Below are 20,847 nucleotides of genomic sequence, written 5' to 3'. Positions count from 1 at the left end.
TTTTTCAAAATCAGTAAAACTTTATTCTATTTCCATTCTTTGCCATTAACAGAAAAAATCGGAGAAAGCAATGTTTGTTTTACAAAGATAATGCATCTCCCAGAGAAGAAAACCCTAAATTGAGAATAGAGGTAACATGAGAAAAAAAAACAACCAAACAAAGAAAAAAAAACAAAACCAAAACAAAACCAACCAAAAAAAAAACCAAACCCCAAACACAACCCCCCCCCGCCCCCAAAACAAAACAAAAAACCACAGTACTGCCCTCTATTCAAAGAAAGTAACTCCTGATCTTTTTTGGTTAAAGTAATACTTAGACCAATCATTCAGTTTTCTTGCTTGATAAGGTGTGACTGGGGAAAACGGAGGGAGGGGGGCAGGGGGGAGGGCGGGGGGAAAAAAGCACACAGACATCAACTATTTCACCTTGATGAAAGTCTCAATACAGCTATGGAAAGCCTAAGTATTTATTCTTTTACAGTACACTGGGTGCTGGCTGCAAAAAAAGGAGGAGAAAAAAAAACCCAAAACAAAAAAAAAAAAAGTATTCACTTCAGGCACAACTTCTTTCTTCTTAAATTTAAATCAGAAAAAGAAACTGGGTTTAGAAGCTGCAGTGTTCTAAGCAGCAGCAATTTGTGCATTGTTTTAAATATATTTAAATTACCACACTGATGGCACACCTCAGCCTTATGGAATTCTGCACTGCATGCGTTTCAGAACGCTACAAAAGAGAAGTCTACTCCAGAGAGGTTCACTGAGTTCTAGCAACTTTGCTGGCTACAGGACTCAAGTTAAATGAAACAGGAAAACACTGCAAATTTGGCCATCAACTGAAGTTCTTTTAATGTTCATACAGGTTTTATATAAAGTTGAACTTATTCCACCCTCACATGGTCCTCAATTTGAGCGGACTCTTGAGCTGACGTGAGCCTTCCACTTGGAAGGCAAGACAACACAACTGAGCTATGCTAAGGCATAGTAATACCTTGGCCAAAACAACAAAAAAGGTGAAAAGCCTAGAGAACTGTAGTGCAGAATTCCATAAGGGTCTACCAGAGTAGAGCTGTCTATAATGTTTACTCACATAGGCAATGTAGATTCGCAGTTACCGGTTGCGTTAAATGCACCATTCAAAACAAGCTTCTAAAATGTGATACTATAAGGCGCCACCTTGAAGTTCTCCAGAATGCAACTGTGAAGAATTTTTAAAATGGTTTCATAAATTTATTTTAAACATAACATGAGAAGGTGTTAAAACCGGTGTAATAGCTTCTTAGAATTTGGAGGAAGGGATGAACAGGGAGATACTCGGTACCCTTCACCAGCCCCCACCACTCGGTTGTACATCAGGTACAGGGGTTCTGTGGATCAGTCTATAACGCCAGCTTGACGGATCTTTCTCTCTGCACCAAATCCCTGCAAGGAAAACAAGAGAAACTTTTAGCTCTAGCACCGTGGTTTAAACTGTTTTGGTCCAGCATTACCACATTTCTCATTAGCCAGAAAGAGAGGCAGTAATAAAACAGGTTCTGTGGGCTGCTCGTTACAGTCCCAGATACTTTGGATTCACAGTATCACTTAGGTTGGAAAGGACCTCGAGGATCATTGAGTCCAACCTATCAGACCCCATGACTAGACCATGGCACCAAGTGCCACATCCAATCTCCCTCTTGAACGCCTCCAGGGTCGATGACTCAACCACCTCCCTGGGCAACCTGTTCCAATGATGAATGACTCGCTCGGTGAAGAACTTCCTCCTCACCTCGAGTCTAAACCTCCCCTGGTGCAGCTTGAGACTGTGTCCCCTTGTTCTGGTGCTGGTTGCCTGGGAGAAGAGGCCAACCCCTTCCTGGCTACAACCTCCCTTCAGGTAGTTGTAGAGGGCAATCAGGTCACCCCTGAGCCTCCTCTTCTCCAGGCTAAACAATCCCAGCTCCCTCAGCCTCTCCTCACAGGGCTGTGTTCAAGGCCTCTCCCCAGCCTTGTTGCCCTTCTCTGGACACACTCAAGTGTTTCGATGTCCTTCTTAAACTGAGGGGCCCAGAACTGGACACAGGACTCAAGGTGCGGCCTAACCAAAGCAGAGTACAGGGGCACTATGACCTCCCTGCTCCTGCTGGCCACACTAATCCTAATGCAGGCCAGGATGCCATTGGCCCTCCTGGTGACCTGGGCACACTGCTGGCTCATATTCAGGTGGCTGTCGATCAGCACCCCCAGGTCCCTCTCTGTTTGGGAGCTCTCAGCCACTCTGACCCCAGCCTATAGCTCTGCATGGGATTGCCGTAGCCGAAGCGCAGCACTCGGCACTTGGACTTGTTGAATGCCATCCCAAGGGTCTCATCCAGACCCTTTACTACCGCTTAGCATGTGGTGGCAGAACTTTATGTGAAACCCAAGTTTAGGAAGAAGTATTTCACTTGCTATCTCTGAGAAGGGAAGCAGGAGGTTTATAGAAGAAAAAACAATAGACAGCCATTACTGGCTAGGACCCAAGCAGCAACTGGCTGTTTCTGTACTCTGTGCACAGGTTACTGACACAGGGTACAGCACCCCTGACTTACCACCAACACAACCTCATCTCCCACAGCTGGTGCCTAGGTCACTAAGGCATGAAAGCAGAGCCCACGTTCCAAAGAGTTCAGGCTTCCAACAGGAGAAAGCAATGCTCCATTATCCAAGTTAAAACAGAGCGCAGTTGTTCTGCAAGCCAGCCCATTTTCATCTCTCCTACCTTTGAGTTATCCGGTCCCCTGGGCTGACGAAGGACTGTGAGGCGAGGAGCATTGGCGTCGTCCAGATTAATGCTCTTTAAACGGTTCACAAGTCTGTCGGGGCGCGGGGCGGCCACGGCCTTCGCACCTTCGCTGTAAGGGGCAACCACACAGAGCGCTGATGGCCTCCCAGGGATGGTCTAAGCTGCCCAGCTTACAGTCACCGTCCCCATTAACCCACTAGCACAACCTGCCCTGCGTGGAAGCAGACCTCCAGGACAGCACAACAAACATCCACCTCAAAACCAGGACTTTAACCACAGGACTGTGAACTAGCAGTAGCTCAAGTAGCATTCTCAAGAGGGTCTTTTTTAGTGAGCAGAGGCTGTGTTTACTCTCATACACACAAGAATTATTTCCTACATCTCTGTTCTCTTTAACTGCAACAGTAAGCAGCTTGTGAGTTGCCAGTGTATAATGGCATAGAATTAATGAGAGAAAATAGCATTAGCTTCCTGTTGCTGGAGAAGTGCAAATTGTGCAGTTCTCTCCAACAAGTGTAAGAAGTTCAAAATCAAACAACCCTCTCCATCTCCCTTAACAAAAATGCATGCAAGAGTGCCTAACAACACTGCTTTTCTGTTTAAAAATGAAAGTTGCTCTTGAGGAAACAGATGGAAATGCTGTGTAGTACTACCCTGGCCAGACAAGCCAGCAACTACATAGAATACCATCAGGTTTGTAATCATTCACTAATTTCAACTCAGAAGGCAGCACCCAAGTTCCTGTGCTGCACTGGGCACTACAGGTGCTGGCCATTTTCAGGCCAGTGGCTTTCACTAGAGCAGCTGAGCTCAGTTTAGGAGCAGTTTGTGCTCCTCTGTGGTTATGCAGAGGGCATGCCAGATGACATGATTTCAATCCTAGATCCTCACCAGACACGCCAGACGTTACAGGCACTGCATTTTCCTGTGCGCTGATTCAGGATTACAGAGAACTCCACTTCATCCCCAGCCTGCAGCTCCACACCATCCTGAACTTCTTTGACATGGAAGAAGAGCTTCTTGCTGTCACCCACTTCATAGTTAATGAAACCAAACTGAAAACCAACACATCACAAGTTTGTTTCTTTCCTCTTGATCCAAACAGATACAATGACTTAAATCACTCTTGCAGTTTAAGTACTTCTAGGAAAAAACCCTCTGAAGTGCCTAACAGAAGTGGGAATGCAATTTCTCCACTGAACAGAACATTCTCTTCTGTAGAGACACTCTTCTTGGGGTTGTAAAGTCACATTTAAAGCCTAAAGCGCACAGAACAAGTTCTGAAAGCATGGCTGTGTGCCCCAAAACTCCACTTTCAAAGCTACACAGTAAAACCGACCCCATTCTTTAGTCGCCGGTAAGAGCTCAGTTATTTCCTTTCACCATTCTACTTCTGTATGAACTGCTAAAACTCACCTAGCCTCTCCATGTGACTAGAGCTTAGTGCTGCAGAGTAACTGTAAAGACAGAGCTTTCACAGCACTTGATTTTCTACCCATTCTGAGATGCAATTAACTAGTTCTTACCTGCCCTATGCCAAGTCAAGCAACTATTTCCTGTTAACACACATCTTGTCCTCAGCAGTGGGCACTCACCTGATCTTTCACACATTCCACCGTGGCTCTGCGGAAGGGTGTGATGTTAACAGCCATTGTCTGCCCGTTCTGACCAAGGACACAGAGCTGAAACTTAACAGTCTCTCCCTTTTGCAGACAGTCACCTTTGTTTGCCATTCCAACAATTCCAAAAGGATAGACTTCTCCTTTCATCTCACCTGGAGGGTAAAACACAAGGCAGAGCTGAGCAGCCTGCCTTCCGGCCTGTCACAATTTATTTCCAGTATTGAAAATGCTACTTTCACTGTCAGCTTAGCAGTATGACTACAGTCCCCACAGTGTGAATAGAACCCTCAACACCTATTTCCAGTTGATTCAACTTCTATGCTTCCTGTGTATCTGTGAAAGGAACACTTATAATTTAAAAGCAAATAATCTTACCATCCTCCATGACCTCAATCATGCCCTGGTATTCAGTTTGTGTGGGATCTACACTCCTCAAAGGACGAATTACTTTACCAGAGTAAACAGTTGGATCAGCTTCTTCAGTGATACCATTCACTGAGAAGAAAGAGAGGAAGAACAGGATGTTCTAGTTATACTTTATTTTAGAAATAATGAAGTGATTCAGATTGGCCAGAAGCCAACAGCTTGCACTGGGAGATACGTGAGGTGGTGTACACTACCACCCAGTAAAACCAGAGCAGCTTTAACCCAGCAGTAAGTAATGATAGCTTTCCTGATCAAGGCCACACTGACAGTGCAAGAGTGGAAGCAGAAAAACACCAGCTTCTCATGGAAATCTTTTACTTCTCTTCCACTGCATTCCTACTTCCTGTTCACTGTAATGATTTAGTAACGTTTAAGCATGCATTTTTTGTTCTCAAGTCCTTCATACACCCATCTGCATGCTTCCTATGAAGTACAGCACAATTAGTACAATTACTAGTTAGGCTGGTTCTGCCACCAGGACTGTCCTTGCTGCCCTCCAACTGAGGACAGAAAAAAGGTCCAGAGTCACTAATGTCTACAGGACTGTTGGTCTGCACTTGTTTACTTTCTAGAAACAGGCAGAAGTTTCCAGGAAGCCAGAGCCCACCACATTAGCCATCATCCCCTTGGGTCTAAGCCCCAGTTGTAAACAGATTAGTAATGAACTTTAGCCATCACTACCTGCCAAGAAAATACCAGGTACAGTCTTACCTGCATGTGTTTTGTTCACCTTTTCTGCACTAACTTTGTTTCCTTTGCCTTTTGACAAGCTGTATTCAACAGTGTCTCCAAGTTCCAGGCTATCAATGTCACCACAGTATTCACTACAGAAACAGAATTAGGTACAATTTCCTTTCAGTTACATGAGAACAGTGAGGTTCATCCAACATTTATCTAAGTTGATCAGAAACTACTTAACTAGCTTTTAGCGCCTCACATTTTCAAGGAAATGAAGTGTTTTAACTATACAATACCACCACACTTCCTGACCAGAGGGATTCAGAGGCACAGAACACCAAGTTTGTTGACTGACAGAGAAGCCTGAACCAGTTCAACAGAGGTAAGTGGAACTTAAGACACCCAAGCATATGTGTGCATGTGTGAAGTCCGAGGGGTTTAACAATCAGCACAACAAACTCCACACCCTTGAACAAAACAAACAATCCTCACACATACAAACATAATAAAGTTCACCTGTAGTGGAAAAAGATCTCCTTATCATGATTGGCTGTTTCAATAAATCCAAAGTTATCTTTCAGGGCTGCCACATATCCCAAAAGCCTCTTAGAGCTGTAGTTGCGTCCTAGCATCCTGACAGAAACAGCTGTTTGCAGACCAGTTCTCTTCACTTCACAAACACAGAACTCAACCTGTTGAAGAGATGCATGTCAATACTAGACAGAAAAAAACCCCAAAACAAACTACAACAAAAGCCATGGACAAAAACAACAACAACAAAAAATGTCAAAGCTGTGTAGCTCTAATCAATACCTAGGCTCTCCAGGAAGCCAATTTGCTAGCCACTGTTCTCCCAACAACATCTGTCAGTCATTTACTACATTCCAAAGAGTAGCAGTCACACCAGTGGGATCTGCAAGGCAAACCAGCCCCTAGCACCCAGCTTTTTAAAGCCTTCTAGATGGGGTCTCTGTGATTTGCCTCCTTTCACTACTTCTCACCAGTACTGAGCATGTACCCAGCTTTGCTCACTTGTTTCAGACTTTCGAGAACAGTGATTAGTGCTGACTTCCTAGCATGGCTTCTGAATACTGACAAAATATTCCCCAATAGTATACTTAGTTATATTGCCTTATCTCCTATCTGGGGATTAGTAGATCCTTCCACATCCTTGGCCTGGTAAGGAATGGTCAGTTTTACTCCACAGTCATCATAAACAATTATTCCATCCTCAGCTTCCTAAAAAACAAAACCAAACAAAGAGAAGCCCCATCAGAATGCAGCAGTGTCTGATTTGGAAAAGCCAACAAGTTAGCCACACACAATTCCAGCACTGCTCATTTGAGCCACAATGGTTCTTACAGTAACTGCTCAGTCACTGTTGAAAACCACAGTAATATCAACTAAATAAGCAGCTTTACCTGATACTAGACAGTACTTCTGAAGGCAAGAAAGTGTTTGCACTATTTCTCAAGTATTTATTGGAAGTTCAAGTATTCTGGCATTATTTAAAACATCATGACAAAACAATCAAGTGTCTCCTCCAGGCCTAGAAATTTCCTTTTAACCAATTCTATCTAGCATCTTATGCAGCAGGAGATAGAAAGGAATTTCCTATCAAGTTCCTGGGAAGTATCCTCAGTAACATGATCATTACCAATACTTTTATTGTCTTGACACAAGTTAGTTTTCACTGACTGCTGTCAATAGCTGTTCAATGTAGTTCAAAACATACAGGATGAACAGTGTTTCCAGTATCTGAAGGGGGCCTACAAGAAGGCTGGGGAAGGACTTCTCAGGATCTCAGGTAGTGATAGGACTAGGGGGAATGGAATGAAGCTGGAGGTAGGGAGATTCAGGCTAGATGTGAGGAGGAGGTTCTTCACCATGAGAGTGGTGAAACCCTGGAATGGGTTGTCCAGGGAGGTGGTTGGGGCCCTGTCCCTGGAGGTGTTTAAGCCCAGGCTAGATGAGGCTCTGTCCAGCCTGATGGGGTGTCCCTGCCCATGGCAGGGGGGTTGGAACTAGATGATCCTTGTGGTCCCTTCCAACCCTGAATGATACTATGATACTATGAAATAGCTGAATAGACAGATTTTTAAGGAACACAGGTACTTCACAAGCAGAGGAGAGCAACATTACCTTCTCTTTGCCTTTATTAGGGCTAGCAGCTTTGGCTGGAGTGGCTTCTTTGTCTATAGTGCCCACAAAACGGTGATCTGATTGAGTGTGGAAAGAAACTGTGCCCTTTGGAAGTTTCTTAATCCTTATGGCATGATTTCTTTGTGCAGACAACATATCCTGAAAATCAAGATCAATCAGGTTTTAGCTTTTACAGAGCTTCTGTTCAGTCTGTCTAAAACTCACATGAAAATACTCATTTCACTTACAGGAACGACTGTAAACTCTACTTCATCAGAAATATGGAGTTGATTTCCATCCATAATTTCACTGAAGTGAAAGAACATGCGAGCATCCCGGTCCACACATTTGATGAAGCCAAAGCCATCTCTCATTGCTGCTATCACACCCTAAGGAAAGCCAAGTGGACAATTACAGCTTTACATCAAGTACACATTTGCTGTGGAAAATGTAAGACTCTGGACACAAGGCCTGAACCCTAACAACACACTTCCTAGATTATGCAAGTGCAGTGGTCAAGCTGGAAAGCAAACAAGTCATACTTGTCTCACCTGCCAACTTAAATTTCTTATGATGAGTGAAAAGGGAAAGATAAATTTAAGCCACCAACAAAAAGAACTACAGTTAAAGAACCTGAGGTTACTACTACCCAGAGAATGCAGTCTTGAAGGGGGGAACTTTACCAATGCATGCAGCAACCCATACAAGTGTAACAAACACAAAGGAACACAGAAGAACCTGTGCAAACAGGAAATAGAATCAGAGGGAAGAGGGAACTTGAAGAGAAAAATCATCAGATTTTCAGATCCTGATGAAGACATTAGAAGGCTTTCTTACCAAGGAGTTTATTAACACAAGACTTGATGACTGTATTATGGTAAGCAAGTTACATAACCACACCAGAGGCACTGAGCAAGACAGAATTAATGAACATACTCAGTTCAGCTTAGTTGCTACAGAACCTTTAGCAAGTCTCAAGGAAAGGCTGACAGGACTTGAAAACTATGCAGATACTTCCCCACCTTTAAAACCATTCTTCTCCTACATAGCTGCTTTTCCTGAGCTTGTGAAAGCTAACCTGTCTAGAAGCTGCCAGTACTTGTCACCTCGGTGACAGCTCCATTCAGGCAGGCACACACACACCTAGCCAGAGAAGAAATATCAGAAGGCTAGAGGATTTAGAATGCCAAAATCTGAGAGGCTGAAGTCATGGTTCAGTAATTTCTTTGAAGCACAGTGTCCCCAATTCACAGCATACTGATGTGATAGCACTATTTGGACTCCAACTGAAAGGAAGGCAAGCTTACAGCCTACTTGCAATAGAACTAACATTCCAAACTACAGGAAGGAAACACATTCATATTGATCAGCACGTCCACCTTAGTCCTTGTAATCCACAGAAAGTTTTTTGTGGGGGACAGAGCACAGCTGTTCACCATCCTTCTGCTGGACCCTCAGACAGAGACTGATCGGTCAAAAAAACAGGACATCCAAAAGCTGCACACAGTACCTCTTTTGATACTTAAGACTCTTCACTACCTGAACCAGAGCAGCCCCAGGACCTTCCACTGTTGCTAAGGAACATGAGTTGCTGCCTATTTAGACTCAAGCATATGAATTTTTAAACTAATAGTTCCTAAGTGCATAACCAGCTTGCAATTCACTCCAAGAGGCCTAACTAACTGCCCATGGCAGGGGGGTTGGAACTAGATGATCCTTGTGGTCCCTTCCAACCCTGACTGATACTATGATCCTGTGATACTATGAACTGAGGCCTAACTCTCTAATATGATTTAATTTACTCAGTAGCTTATTATTTTAAAGGATGGACAGCATTCACTCTGAATTGTACACCATTTAAGCAATTCAAGCGTTCATCTGAGGACTGGATTTCAGAAAAGGCAACAGAATAGACTAGTGATTTCTGCATGAAGTTACATTTAAGACAAAACTCCCATGGTCTACTTTCCATTTCCCCTCGGGATTAAAAACTTTTCAGAAGACAGATACTTGCCATTTCTCTAGTTTCATTAGTAAACTGGAAAGTGTTGGGGAGAACCTCGATATTGGTGGCTCGTTCCAGCTTGTCACGTCTGTCTGTCGAAATATTGAATCGAACGTGGTCACTTTCCAGCAAGGTCACCTTGGATTTTGTATCTTTGTCCCCAAATGGAAGTTCTTTAGGAATCACAAAGTCAACTTTGATGCGGCCAGGTAACGGATCACTCTAGCAGAGAGAAAACCCAAGAGAAAAAGCTAAGTTTGCCTCCAAGGCTGAGCAAAACTGCAAGATCCACTGAAATTCTGATGCTAGCAGAAGCAAGGCTGACAGCAAGTGCCTGCTGGACTCAGACCATGTTTTACTTCTACCACTCCTCATGCTGTAATTTACTGTTCATACCCAAATGCTAGGGCTTTTCTTTCTTGGTTGGGGTTTTTTTAAAGCACCAAGCACATATTGCCAAAGATATGAAAACTATTTCAAGAACTCAGTTTAGAAGCATACTTGCAACACTATGAGGACAGACCGAAGGAGTTGGGGCTGTTCAGTCTGCAGAAGAGAAGGCTCCGAGGTGACCTCATTGTGGCCTTCCAGTATCTGAAGGGGGCCTACAGGAACGCTGGGGAAGGACTTCTCAGGATCTCAGGTAGTGATAGGACTAGGGGGAATGGAATGAAGCTGGAGGTGGGGAGATTCAGGCTAGATGTGAGGAGGAGGTTCTCCACCATGAGAGTGGTGAGACCCTGGAATGGGTTGTCCAGGGAGGTGGTCAAGGCCCCGTCCCTGGAGGTGTTTAAGACCAGGCTAGATGAGGCTCTGTCCAGCCTGATCTAGTGTGGGGTGTCCCTGCCCATGGCAGGGGGGTTGGAACTAGATGATCCTTGTGGTCCCTTCCAACCCTGACTGATACTATGATACTTCTAAAAATCAGTATCTGTCTTGTTGATTAAAACACAACAAGACCACCCCCCCAAACAACAACAGAGACTCACTTGAGGTTTTAAGGGAAAGGCTCAAGTATAGTTTCCTCAAAGCCAAACATTAAAGGTCAATTTATCTCTCTGTCAAAACCCTCATGATTGTTACAACATGCAGGAAGCCATGGATCAGGCTAATTCTAGGAAGTATGTTCTCCCCATGCTTTTGTTTTGAAGATACATTCTAAACCCACAAAATTCAAGAAGTATTTGAAAGATTAAAGAAAAAACAAACACATACTCCCCTACTTCTTGCTGTTCATAACCTTTAGAAAAACTGCACACTGTGACTGCTGTCAATGGTTGGGACAGGCTAAGTTTGAGCTTCTGCTCCTTGACCAGACTACACTTCTGCAGCAGTGTTACAGGGGAACACTTCTATTGTTTGACTGCAATTCTGTACAATCAATACAGCATTTAACACAGGCCTAATGAAATCTTGAAAGTCACCTGATTTTTACTGGGTGCTTTTGGAATTACTTTGGTTACAGTTCCTTCAAAATGTTCAATGCTGATGTCTTCAAAAATGACAGTTCCTTGAGGCAGCAGTCTAACATCTGTTGCAACTTCTTTACCCTAAAAGCACAAAACCAGCCACATAGAGAGAAGGTAGAGTAACAGACATTTCCCAAAGAAGCTCCTCCCCCCTTCTCTGCACAAGTTGAGATAACAAGACAGCTGCCCAGTTATGCCCTAGGACCTTGTCTTCAGTTTTTACTGGATTTCGTCTTACATTTCTGTCTTTGATTGTAAACTCCACATCATCACCAGGCTGTAAGGCTTCTAGGTCACCTTTAAATTCACTATAGTGAAAGAATATCTCCTTCACGACATCACCCCTCTCAATAAATCCAAAGGCTTCCTAAGAACAAAACAAAGTGTTAGATAAATTGTCCATTCTCTTCACATGACAAAAATCTTACATCTTCTATCAAACAAGGAAAGACCATGACATATCAGTATAGCCAACTCAGGAGTGCACACAGCTAACAGACTACCACAAGGAATACACAGATGGAAATAAATGAGACTTCCTCTGTTAAGAAGAGTATTAGTACCAAAGATGAGCTGTTCCAAACATTTCACCCAGTTTACACCCACAGCTCCAAACTGTTAGTAGCTTTTAATGCCCTGATTACTTACAACATCACTTTTTAGAACAGCATTTGGTTTTTCAAATGAAACTTTAGAGCTAAAGGATCACTTACTTTCATGGCACAGACTACTCCTTGACAGCGGGCTTGTTTCTTTTTTAATAGCATAATGTTACGAGCACTTACAGCACCAGTACTAGAGGGGGGAAACAAAAATACACAGAGCAAACCTGAACAACTGAAAACTGGAGCAAAAGATCATATTTCATAGAGTCATTTCAGCTCTTGGAACAGGCATGAATTCTGCCTGAGTACAACAACAAGAGCGTGAAGAATGAAAAGCAATCCCAACTTACTGTTTATTTGTATCAATTACAAAGTTGATTTTATCTCCCGTTTCCAGCTGTACATTTCCTTCAACATCCTCTGGGGTGTATGTCAGGTAAAATACTTCCTGCAAATTAACAAGGACTAGTATTACTCTATCTGTAGAATAACTGTTTCTAAGTATGACAGTTTAATAGCAGATACTGTTATGAAACAAAAGAAATTAATTTAGCCAGGAAATAAAAGTGTTCAAACACGGCACTCAAACATTCATTTTCCATTGTGCTGTTGCTACAGCAACCAAACTTGAAAGGTTTTATGAAACCTTTGGTTGGAAGGGACCTCAGAGATCATCTACTCCAACCACCCTGCCATGGGCAGAGATGCCTCAACTAGATTCAGCTGCTCAAGGCCTCATCCAACCTGGCCTTGAACACCCCCCCAGGGAGGAGGCATCACTACTGTTTGTATGTGGCCACCTTTAAACGTCTGTTTCTAAGCTTTGTAACTTCAAGATATGGATACATGGGCATTCAGAGCTTCAATGAAGCTGGGTTATGTAAAGAGAGAAACAACTACTTGGCTCTAGATGAAACTTTCCATAGACAAAAGCAAGGAAGCTGTCAAATTCACATTTCCGCTTGTGTTAATTACCAAAGCATGCTTATTTTTGGCCAAAACCTAGCGAAATCTATTGTCCACATTAAATTGCACCTAAATTGCTGATAGACCACAGTGATGGACTAGTGAAGAGTTCAAGTAAAATAGGCAAGCTTTACCCCATTACGTTCGTAGCATACACTCCCTGTTGGACTCTGACCCGGGGCAGCTGGAGATTTACTCTCTAAATTGTGAGGAACAGCGCACACAACCTACCAGTCAAAAAACAAGAAATCCATTGCTAGTCATTTTAGGAGCAGCATTGTTCAATACAAAACCAATCTCAGTAGCCTCTACTACACACTCAGGGACGTGCTTGTGGTGTAATTCAACAGGGAAAGCCACACTGCAAAGACTCAAATCTTACAGAAGACTCTTAGAACTCTTTGGAACTAAGGAAGAGCTTACGCTGGACCTCTCAATTTTTACCAGGACAACAAAGATACATTACAGTGCTGCAGAACCCTATGCAAGTCATATGCATGCTTAATGAATGTAGCTTCTGTACTGAAGCAAAGGATGGAAGTTATGTACAGAAGGAAAACAGGCACTAACTTGTCCATTTATTCGTTCTTCAGGTAATATTTCCGGTTTTATCTTGACCAATTTAATAGCAATGGGTTTTCCAGTTCGGCGATCAGAAGACACTTCAAACTCAACATCATCTGCAAGACAAAGATGACAGTGGCATCAAGAGTTTGCTTGGGGTGGGTGGGTTTTTTTAAATACCTCTAAAGGGCTGCATTTAATAACTCACTGCTAGAGCCAAAGACAGCAAAGTAAAACTCATGTGACTGTTCCCAAGGAAGGACACTGTTTGTAAACATTTCTCTGGTTATTTCTGCTCGCTCACTCTGTTGTTAATGAACTATTCTGTTGTAATGGTTTGTCCCTCAACTCCCTCCCTCTGCCCTGCCACTGAACAGCTTAGAAACTTCACTGCCACATTAATTAGCAGCCTCCCCATTATGAAAGGCTGACCTTCTTCAAACTAATTCTAATTATAAAAAAATACTGAGTAGGTGAGGTGTGGCAATGCCAGCGACGAGCAGTGTGAGCCATCTGGCAGTGCAGGCCTAGAGCCTGACATGGTGGTAGGCCACGCTCAGCCTAAGTGCAGAGCCAGCTAGCAGTGTAGCAAAACTGTGCTGTGCCTGCAGCATGTAACTAAAACAAGGCACTGGTAGCTATAAACATGGAAGTTATCTTGGGACAACAGGACATGCACCTGCATCAACAACCTCGTTGTGTCATTAGTAGTTGGACCAATAATCTATAGTAGTGCCATGTGTGGTCACTCATAGGGAACCAATGAAGCCATGCCAACAAGGCACTCTGAGTTCATGTAAGTTGTAGAAGTTCCCTTGCTATGCACTTCTGCCTTTCCTTTCTCCTCTTCTTCTACACTTCACTGTGCTATACTTGCACCACAGGCCTGCTCCATAGGCCTGCAACACTGGATCAATAAAGGAACAATACTCGATCATATTGGTCAGCCATATTGATTCCAATCTCCGTCGCCCCCCTAGTGAGGTGTATTTCTTCCACTTACTTCCACCTCAGTTACACAAGCTTGACCTAGCACCACACCTTCTCAGATGGCCACAACTGCACTAATTTGGCTGTACAGAGCAGAAGCACTGTCAAGGTCTCTCGTAAGGAGCAGCAGAGAGATTAAATTGTCTCTTTAACCCACTAGAAGCAACAGCAAGCATCTGTTCATGCCATAAGATAAAAGGGTGCTCTATGCACGTGAAAGAAACTGATCTACACTCAACCAAGCAGCCCTGAAAGTTGCCTAATTACCTCCTACTTTGAGCTCCTGTAAGTTGCCATTGTACTGTGAGCAGTGGAAGAAGAGCCTCGCCTGCCGCTCAGAGCACTGAATGAATCCGTAGGAGGTCAGCAGCTTCTCGATGACCCCTGTCTCACGCAGTGCTGCTGAAGTACCATTGGGGTACCCATTGTGTCCATTGTTGTGGAGCAGGTTTGGATCAAAGCTCATCTGTTTAACAGAAAGTCGCAAGGAGAAAAGAAGAGAGACACAAAACACTACTTAGAAATAAGCTTCCTTTCCTCCGTGCCCACAGAGTAACAAACACAAAGAGCTTGTGGAAGTTACTGTAAGCAACACATTTTATCTGTTTTTAACGTAGAGTAAGAACACCAAAATATTTGGGCTTTGGTAAAACTACTATCCTTGAAACGTAGCCAGCCAATGTGTTTATAAAATAGGCCAGAAATACTACACCAAAATAAAACTCGCTTAGCTCAAAACTAACTAAATCCAAACAAACTCCCTACTTCATGCCAGGGCCTGAAAATACCCAAGGCATCTGTTCTTAAACTGGTAGCCAGGAAAATGCAATAGTTATGAACCAACAGGTCAGGTTCAAAGTCCTGCAGAACATGACCTCCAGCAAAGACCCCTGGAAAGCTCTAGTTCATCCTCCTCCAAGGCCTCCTGACAACAAGGGACAAAGGCTGCCACACCTTTGTCTAGCTGAGTCTTGAAACATCTCCAATGGTAGAGGTTCTATCAGCTTTCTGCATTAACTGCTGCAGTGCTGTGCTGCTCTCCTGGCAAAGTTTTCCCTCATGTCCAGCCTGAACTACTCAGGGGGCAAAAGCCACAGGAGCTCCATCCTATGTGGATTATGTTTAGGGGGCACATTAAAAAAAAAGTACTATGCAAAGCTGCTAAGAATTACAGACTAGGTTCTGTAAACATCACTCCACCATATGAACCTTCACCTTTTGCTAAACCCCTAGGACATTCCATACACAAGAAGATGCCCTTGTGGGAAGGCAATAGCTTAAATGCTTGATTTTAGGTCACCCCAGAGTTTGAAATACTTCTAAAAAATAAATTGGTCTTGCAAGTAGGGTGACTGGGGGAAGGGAAAGCAAGAGATTAGTATACCTTCTCCCAGGAGAATAATTGGCAAGGCCATTAACCCAATCTGAAAGCTCAAATGAGTGTGACAAATGCTTGGTGAGTCACTAAATGGCTACTTCACATCCCTTATACTACATAAGCACATAAACACACACTCACCACTACCAGAGACATTTAGTAATAAGCTAAAGGAAATAACTACTAAAGGTACAGTAGATACAGAAAAATGACAAAAATCTGCCTAGAAGTGAAGTTCAGAGTAGCACATTCTATGCCTAGAAAACCACCTACCACTGCATGGTACCATTTGAACAGTTTTGAGTTCAAAGGAGTATTGGTAGCACAGCACAAAACTCATCAATAAGCCTGTCATCCAAAGCCTGACAATTTAAGTTCAAAGGTACACTTCTCAAGAGTGGTACTGAAACTTGCTGTAGAGAGAAAGATACACTACAATAGCAGCAGTCTCTCCAGATGCTTGTTTTATCCCTACACCCCCTCAAACATGCTGCAACAGCATCAAGAAAATAGACAAAGCAGATACATATAGCAAATACTTATAGCTATCATCAGGAACACAGTCACAAAACTGTCCTTTCAGAAACTTGTAGTAATGGGCTACAAATTATGAGTGCACAAACAAGACTTGCTTGCAGCTACAACATCATGGTCAAATTCTAAACCACAATGACTACCTGGCTGTGCTGTCCACCGCCACCAGTTCGTTCCCAACAGCTGACCTGTCAGTTTACAAGACCTATGAACCCCACCAACACAGGCACACAAAGGAAGGAAAAGAACCCTGTGCATCAAGATTTAAAGATGACTGAACAGCCAAATAAAAGCCAAACAAAACCAAAGAACCCACTACACGTTACCATCACCCCTTCAGGGTTCTAAGTAGTGTTAAATAGAACCATACTGCAGGCACTACAGCTTGGTCAAACTAATACTAAACTAACATAACAGCAAATACCTGAAAAAGCCCACACTAAAACTGGTGTTGACAACTTCTCTCCTACTTAGCATAGAAATACATATGCAACTCTTTCTAGAGCACAGGCACCAACCTCGCAGTGATATTCAAATATTGCACTTTCAGTAGTATTGGCCGATTCTTCTGTTTCAGCACAAGTTTCTAAGGATGAAGACTGCTATTGTTAGGAGGAAAAGGAAAAAAAAACAAACAAAAATTGAAAGAGAAGGAGAGAATGAAAAAAAGATAGCAAGAAAACTATCAAGCTAATAGAGGATGCACGTGCTGCTGCCCTGGGCAGTTTCAATACAGCACTGGAGAAAACAAAGACGACTAGCAGCGTTGGGACGTGCTCTTCTGAAGCTGTTGAGTAGGCACAAACTTCTTGTTTCAGATCAAGCCTTGTATCTTCAGTGTAAGTTTCCTCTTCTTTGGTCTTGAGTTGTTACAATGTGGTAGATTCTTTTCCCGATCTGAACTTGAAGCAGCAGTTTCAGGTGGTAAATTCTGTTCTGTTCCACTTCATACTAAAGAGAGGAAAGAAAAACACACCACACACTAAGTATCTCTTTAGGGGAAGTTACACATCGGTCCCAGGTTTGATCCTATAAAACACTGCTTTGCAGACACAGCTGGCATCTCTTCCAATAAACTCTACCTCCAAGCCAGCAACAGGGTATTTCCAATTTTAAACTCTTTAGATGTGGTTACACATTCCAGGGAAGGTATCACTTTGCACAGTTAAAACAGCAGTTTTATTTTGAACAGCAGCATCGTCATTTAACACAAGCCTCAGTCTTCCTATCAAAAATACCTTCATATGGGTGCAGTTTTGTAATTAAATGAATAAAGGCTTGCACAGACCTTTAAAGTAGCAACAGGATATGGAAGTGAGGCAGAATTAGGATTTCCTGGTAAATTTTGTTCCGAAAGTTAAGTCAGGAACCAGCAATACCTGAAGCACCTACAGCCCTACATAAAAATAGACAAGCTTCTCAACTCCATGTACAAATGCTCTACATCTGCCTGTTCTACACACACCATACTCACCCCCTGCACAAAACACACAGAAATCTGCAGAGACATTCTCCAGACCTACTAAAGCAGTGGTTGAGAAGTGTTGATTACACATGGATCATATCTGTGCAGATAACAGAGAACTTCTCAGCAATGCCAACTGGACAATAATCCTGACTGAAGTTTTACAGTATCACTGTTTTCATGGCAAAGTGGCTCAGGCAAACTGAAACCTTACAGAAACAACATTTTTTGAGAAGAAATTAAATCAGGTTTTGATTTGAGTTTGCTGCTTAGTAGTAGGTACCAAAAAAAAAAAAATGGTGGAGGAGGTATCTGTGCACAAAAGCTGCCAAGAAGTACCACAGCTATGACTCTATAGATGAATTACCATGACATGCAGTAACCTAGAAGTATGAACCATCACAGCACAACTCTTCAGTAGTTCCACAAGTCCCACAGCAAGTGAGGAAAAATATGGGCAAAGCCCATTCCTTCACTACAGCAGGAAAGTGAATTTCCCAAGTTATACTGAGCTGTGAATTCCCTTTAGTGAAGAGCCAACTTAAGCGACTGAAACATGAAGGCAGACTGTTAACTCAGTGGAAATGCTGACTGCTGCCAGCCATTACAAATGAATTCTAAACCCCAAAAGCACACGGTGGCTGTGTGCAAACTCATCACTCAGTTGTCACAGAAGTTTGTATTTCAATGGCCTGTCCTACAGATAAGCATCTTCCTTTAGTCACAGCCCTGAAAAACTTTTGGCTGAGCCAAGTTTTCTTGTCAGACCACTGGGCATACAAAAATGAGACTGAAGTGGATGAGGGCAGCACAAAGCAGTATCTGCTGTGAAAGGTTTGCAGTGCAAGATTCAATTACATAAAAAGTATAAATGAGAAGATGCAAAGCTACTGCAAAAATAACATGATCACCAGGCTTCTCACAGACCTGCATATTAGATTTAGGCAACTGCTACTACAACATCTTCTAGGGCAGTAGTATTTTTTGAGCAGCATTTCAGATCTCAAATGAGCATCCCCCAACAAAGCTCAGAAGGAGTGAAGCAGGTATATTCTGTATCACAGGAACTTAGAACTTATTTATGTACTTCTCTCTAGAATAATCAAAACATCTTTTCTGCCCAAAGATGACCAACACTGATTTTGTTAAGTAATGGAATAAGGTACAAGCTATTCTCTTCAAACCAAGTTCAATTCAATAACAAGACTGGTTTACTGCACTGAAGTTATTAAAACAAAGCTGTCAAGCAAACATAACTTGACAGGGGAAAAAAGCAAAATCTTGTGTATGTCTCTCTGTCTTTAATTCCTTACTTTACTTCAGCTACTATAAATACTCTTCCAAATGGTAAACACCCTAAGCAGCTGCCCAGCCCCCAAGTCACACTGGATTCTGCATGTGTGTATCTACAGCTGAAAGGATTAATGCAAAGACAGGGAAGAAACCGTACACATGCTCTTGAAGTCTTTCTGGTGTGGGTTTTGCTCAACGACAGCAAGTCACATAAAGCTGCTCACAGCTAGAAAACATCTATACAGCCTAACAGCAGCACCCCCCTTAAAAATCCCCCACCTTAAAAATCTCTTGGATTGCATTTTCCTCACAAAATGAAGTAAGTGCAAGAACACACATTTTACTGGACTGGAATATATGCTTCTAGAAGCAGGCACCTCTTAGATGATTATCCATGTAATAAAAGTTTCATCACTTCAGTATATATGCACAAGGCAGCTATCAGATACCCGAAGAAACTATTCCCTATCTTTTCAGGTGAACGTTGGAAGGCAGTAGTAAATACTAACTCTAGATCATCACAACCAATACATGATGGGTACCAAAGTCACCAGGTTAGTGAAGTCACTTTTACGTTGAAAAATACATCTATGGGGAAACTGAAAAGAAGTTAAAAAAGACCTTTCAAGTACCTCTGTCAGCTAGAATGAGTGAGTGGGACAAAAAAAATGAAAACAATTAACAAAAAGGCCGTTTTTCGGAATGGGTAGGCCGTTGGGGAAGAGCCCTGTGCTTGTTATTAACCCAGACAACAGAAAATGGGACCCAGACCGAGGCACACTCCTCGAAGGCCTTCAGGAGGGGCCTAGGCCCGGCGCGACGCTCCCGGCGGCCCTGCTCACTGCGCTGCAGCAAGATGGTGGCCGCGGAGCAGAGTGGCGGGCCCGGCCGAGGGGCGGTGCCAGGCGCCCCAGCCAGCAGCGCGCCGAGCAGGGGCTGCCGTGTGCGAGAGGCGCCGGCCGCGGCCTGCGCTATGACAGCGCAAAGGCCGAGCGAGGCCGCGCCGGACGCCCTAACTCCCCGGCCCAGGGGGAAGGGCAGGCGTGGCGGAGGGAGTGGTCGCCCCACCGCCCTCCCTGCACACAAAGGGGGGCGATGGCGGCCGCTCCCCCGCACACAAAGGGATGGGGGCCCTGTAGCTGCGCCGGGTGGGGCTGGCGCGCAGCACGCCGGGAGCCGCGGTCCGCCGCTGTTCCTACACGGCGGCAGCGCAGGCCCAGCCCCCAGAGTCCCAGCGTCGGGTCCCCGCCCGCGGCCTGCCGGGGTCCGTAGTTCCCTGGGCGCCCAGCGCGGCCGGCCCAGCGCCTATCAGCCTGCAGGCCCCAACAAGCCCCGCAGCCCGTGGAGGCGCGCAGCGCGCCGGGAAAGCGAGTTCCAGCGAGGCCTGGCCCCGCCCACGCGGGCGGGCAGATAACTCCAACCCCCAGGAGCCCCGGCAGCGGGGCGTCTGCCCGCAGGACGCCGGGAAGCGTAGTGCGCACGCCGCCACGGCCCAGCGACCCATGGCCACCAGTATTCCATCCCCAGAAGTGGCGGTCTACTTAACAGGCGTGTGTCGTCCCCGCCACCGGCCACTGCAATCCGCACAGCCGAGGTTCTAGGAACCCCTACTCCGCCGAGGCGGCTACGATAAGAGATACATAGGAGGCGGGTCTGGAGGTGTCCTCTACTCCTTTCGCCGACTGTGAGGGCCTCCAGTATCCTCTCACGTGCGCCAGCCCCGCTTGGACAGCGACGGGAACGGTCAAAGCCCGCCGCGATCGTACTCACCCCAACAGCTCAGCGCCCCCGCTCCAGCGCCGCCATGAGCAGCACGGCACAGCACGTAGGAATAAATCCCGGCCTCTCGCGAGAGCGCCGGGGCGGGGCCGCGCCTGCGCACATAGGCCCCCGGTAGGGGCGTGCTGCGCATGCGCGCGTGCCGATCACGTGCGCAAGCACAGAGGCGG

General features: G+C 44.5%; 1 protein-coding gene across 2 annotated transcripts; it reads right to left on the bottom strand.

Moving 5' to 3' along the window:
- Positions 1-1,205: 1,205 nt before the first annotated feature.
- Positions 1,206-20,758, bottom strand: CSDE1 (cold shock domain containing E1). 2 transcript variants are annotated; one of them, XM_068159514.1, is made up of 20 exons: positions 20,669-20,758; positions 16,659-17,091; positions 14,496-14,694; positions 13,245-13,354; positions 12,809-12,901; positions 12,059-12,156; positions 11,817-11,898; positions 11,342-11,470; positions 11,059-11,184; positions 9,644-9,856; positions 7,878-8,018; positions 7,630-7,788; positions 6,619-6,726; positions 6,004-6,179; positions 5,521-5,633; positions 4,759-4,878; positions 4,357-4,535; positions 3,653-3,816; positions 2,738-2,870; positions 1,206-1,419 (listed from the first exon to the last, which is right to left on the bottom strand). In XM_068159514.1, exons 3-20 carry the CDS (start codon positions 14,692-14,694, stop codon positions 1,372-1,374), a joined length of 2,391 nt encoding a protein of 796 aa, XP_068015615.1. In that variant the 5' UTR covers positions 16,659-17,091; positions 20,669-20,758; the 3' UTR covers positions 1,206-1,371. The 2 variants fall into 2 exon arrangements, with proteins under 2 accessions (XP_068015615.1, XP_068015616.1); XM_068159515.1 differs by lacking the exon at positions 12,809-12,901.
- Between the last annotated feature and the right edge of the window lie 89 nt (positions 20,759-20,847).

The sequence above is a fragment of the Melanerpes formicivorus genome, unplaced genomic scaffold (assembly GCF_026170545.1).
Source record: "Melanerpes formicivorus ecotype bairdi unplaced genomic scaffold, bMelFor1.0.p_v2 SCAF_46, whole genome shotgun sequence".
Lineage (NCBI taxonomy): Eukaryota > Metazoa > Chordata > Aves > Piciformes > Picidae > Melanerpes > Melanerpes formicivorus.
This window is presented reverse-complemented; position numbering and strand designations above follow the sequence as displayed.

Bases quoted from the DNA above. Each gene is read 5' to 3' on its own strand.
- CSDE1 (XM_068159514.1), bottom strand. From the start codon at position 14,694: ATGAGCTTTGATCCAAACCTGCTCCACAACAATGGACACAATGGGTAC. The intron at 12,902-13,244 runs GTTAGTGCCTGT...TTTGACTGGTAG, and splicing joins AAGAACGAATAAATGGACAA to GTTGTGTGCGCTGTTCCTCA. The intron at 12,157-12,808 runs GTAAAGCTTGCC...GTTAATTTGCAG, and splicing joins TATGCTACGAACGTAATGGG to GAAGTATTTTACCTGACATA.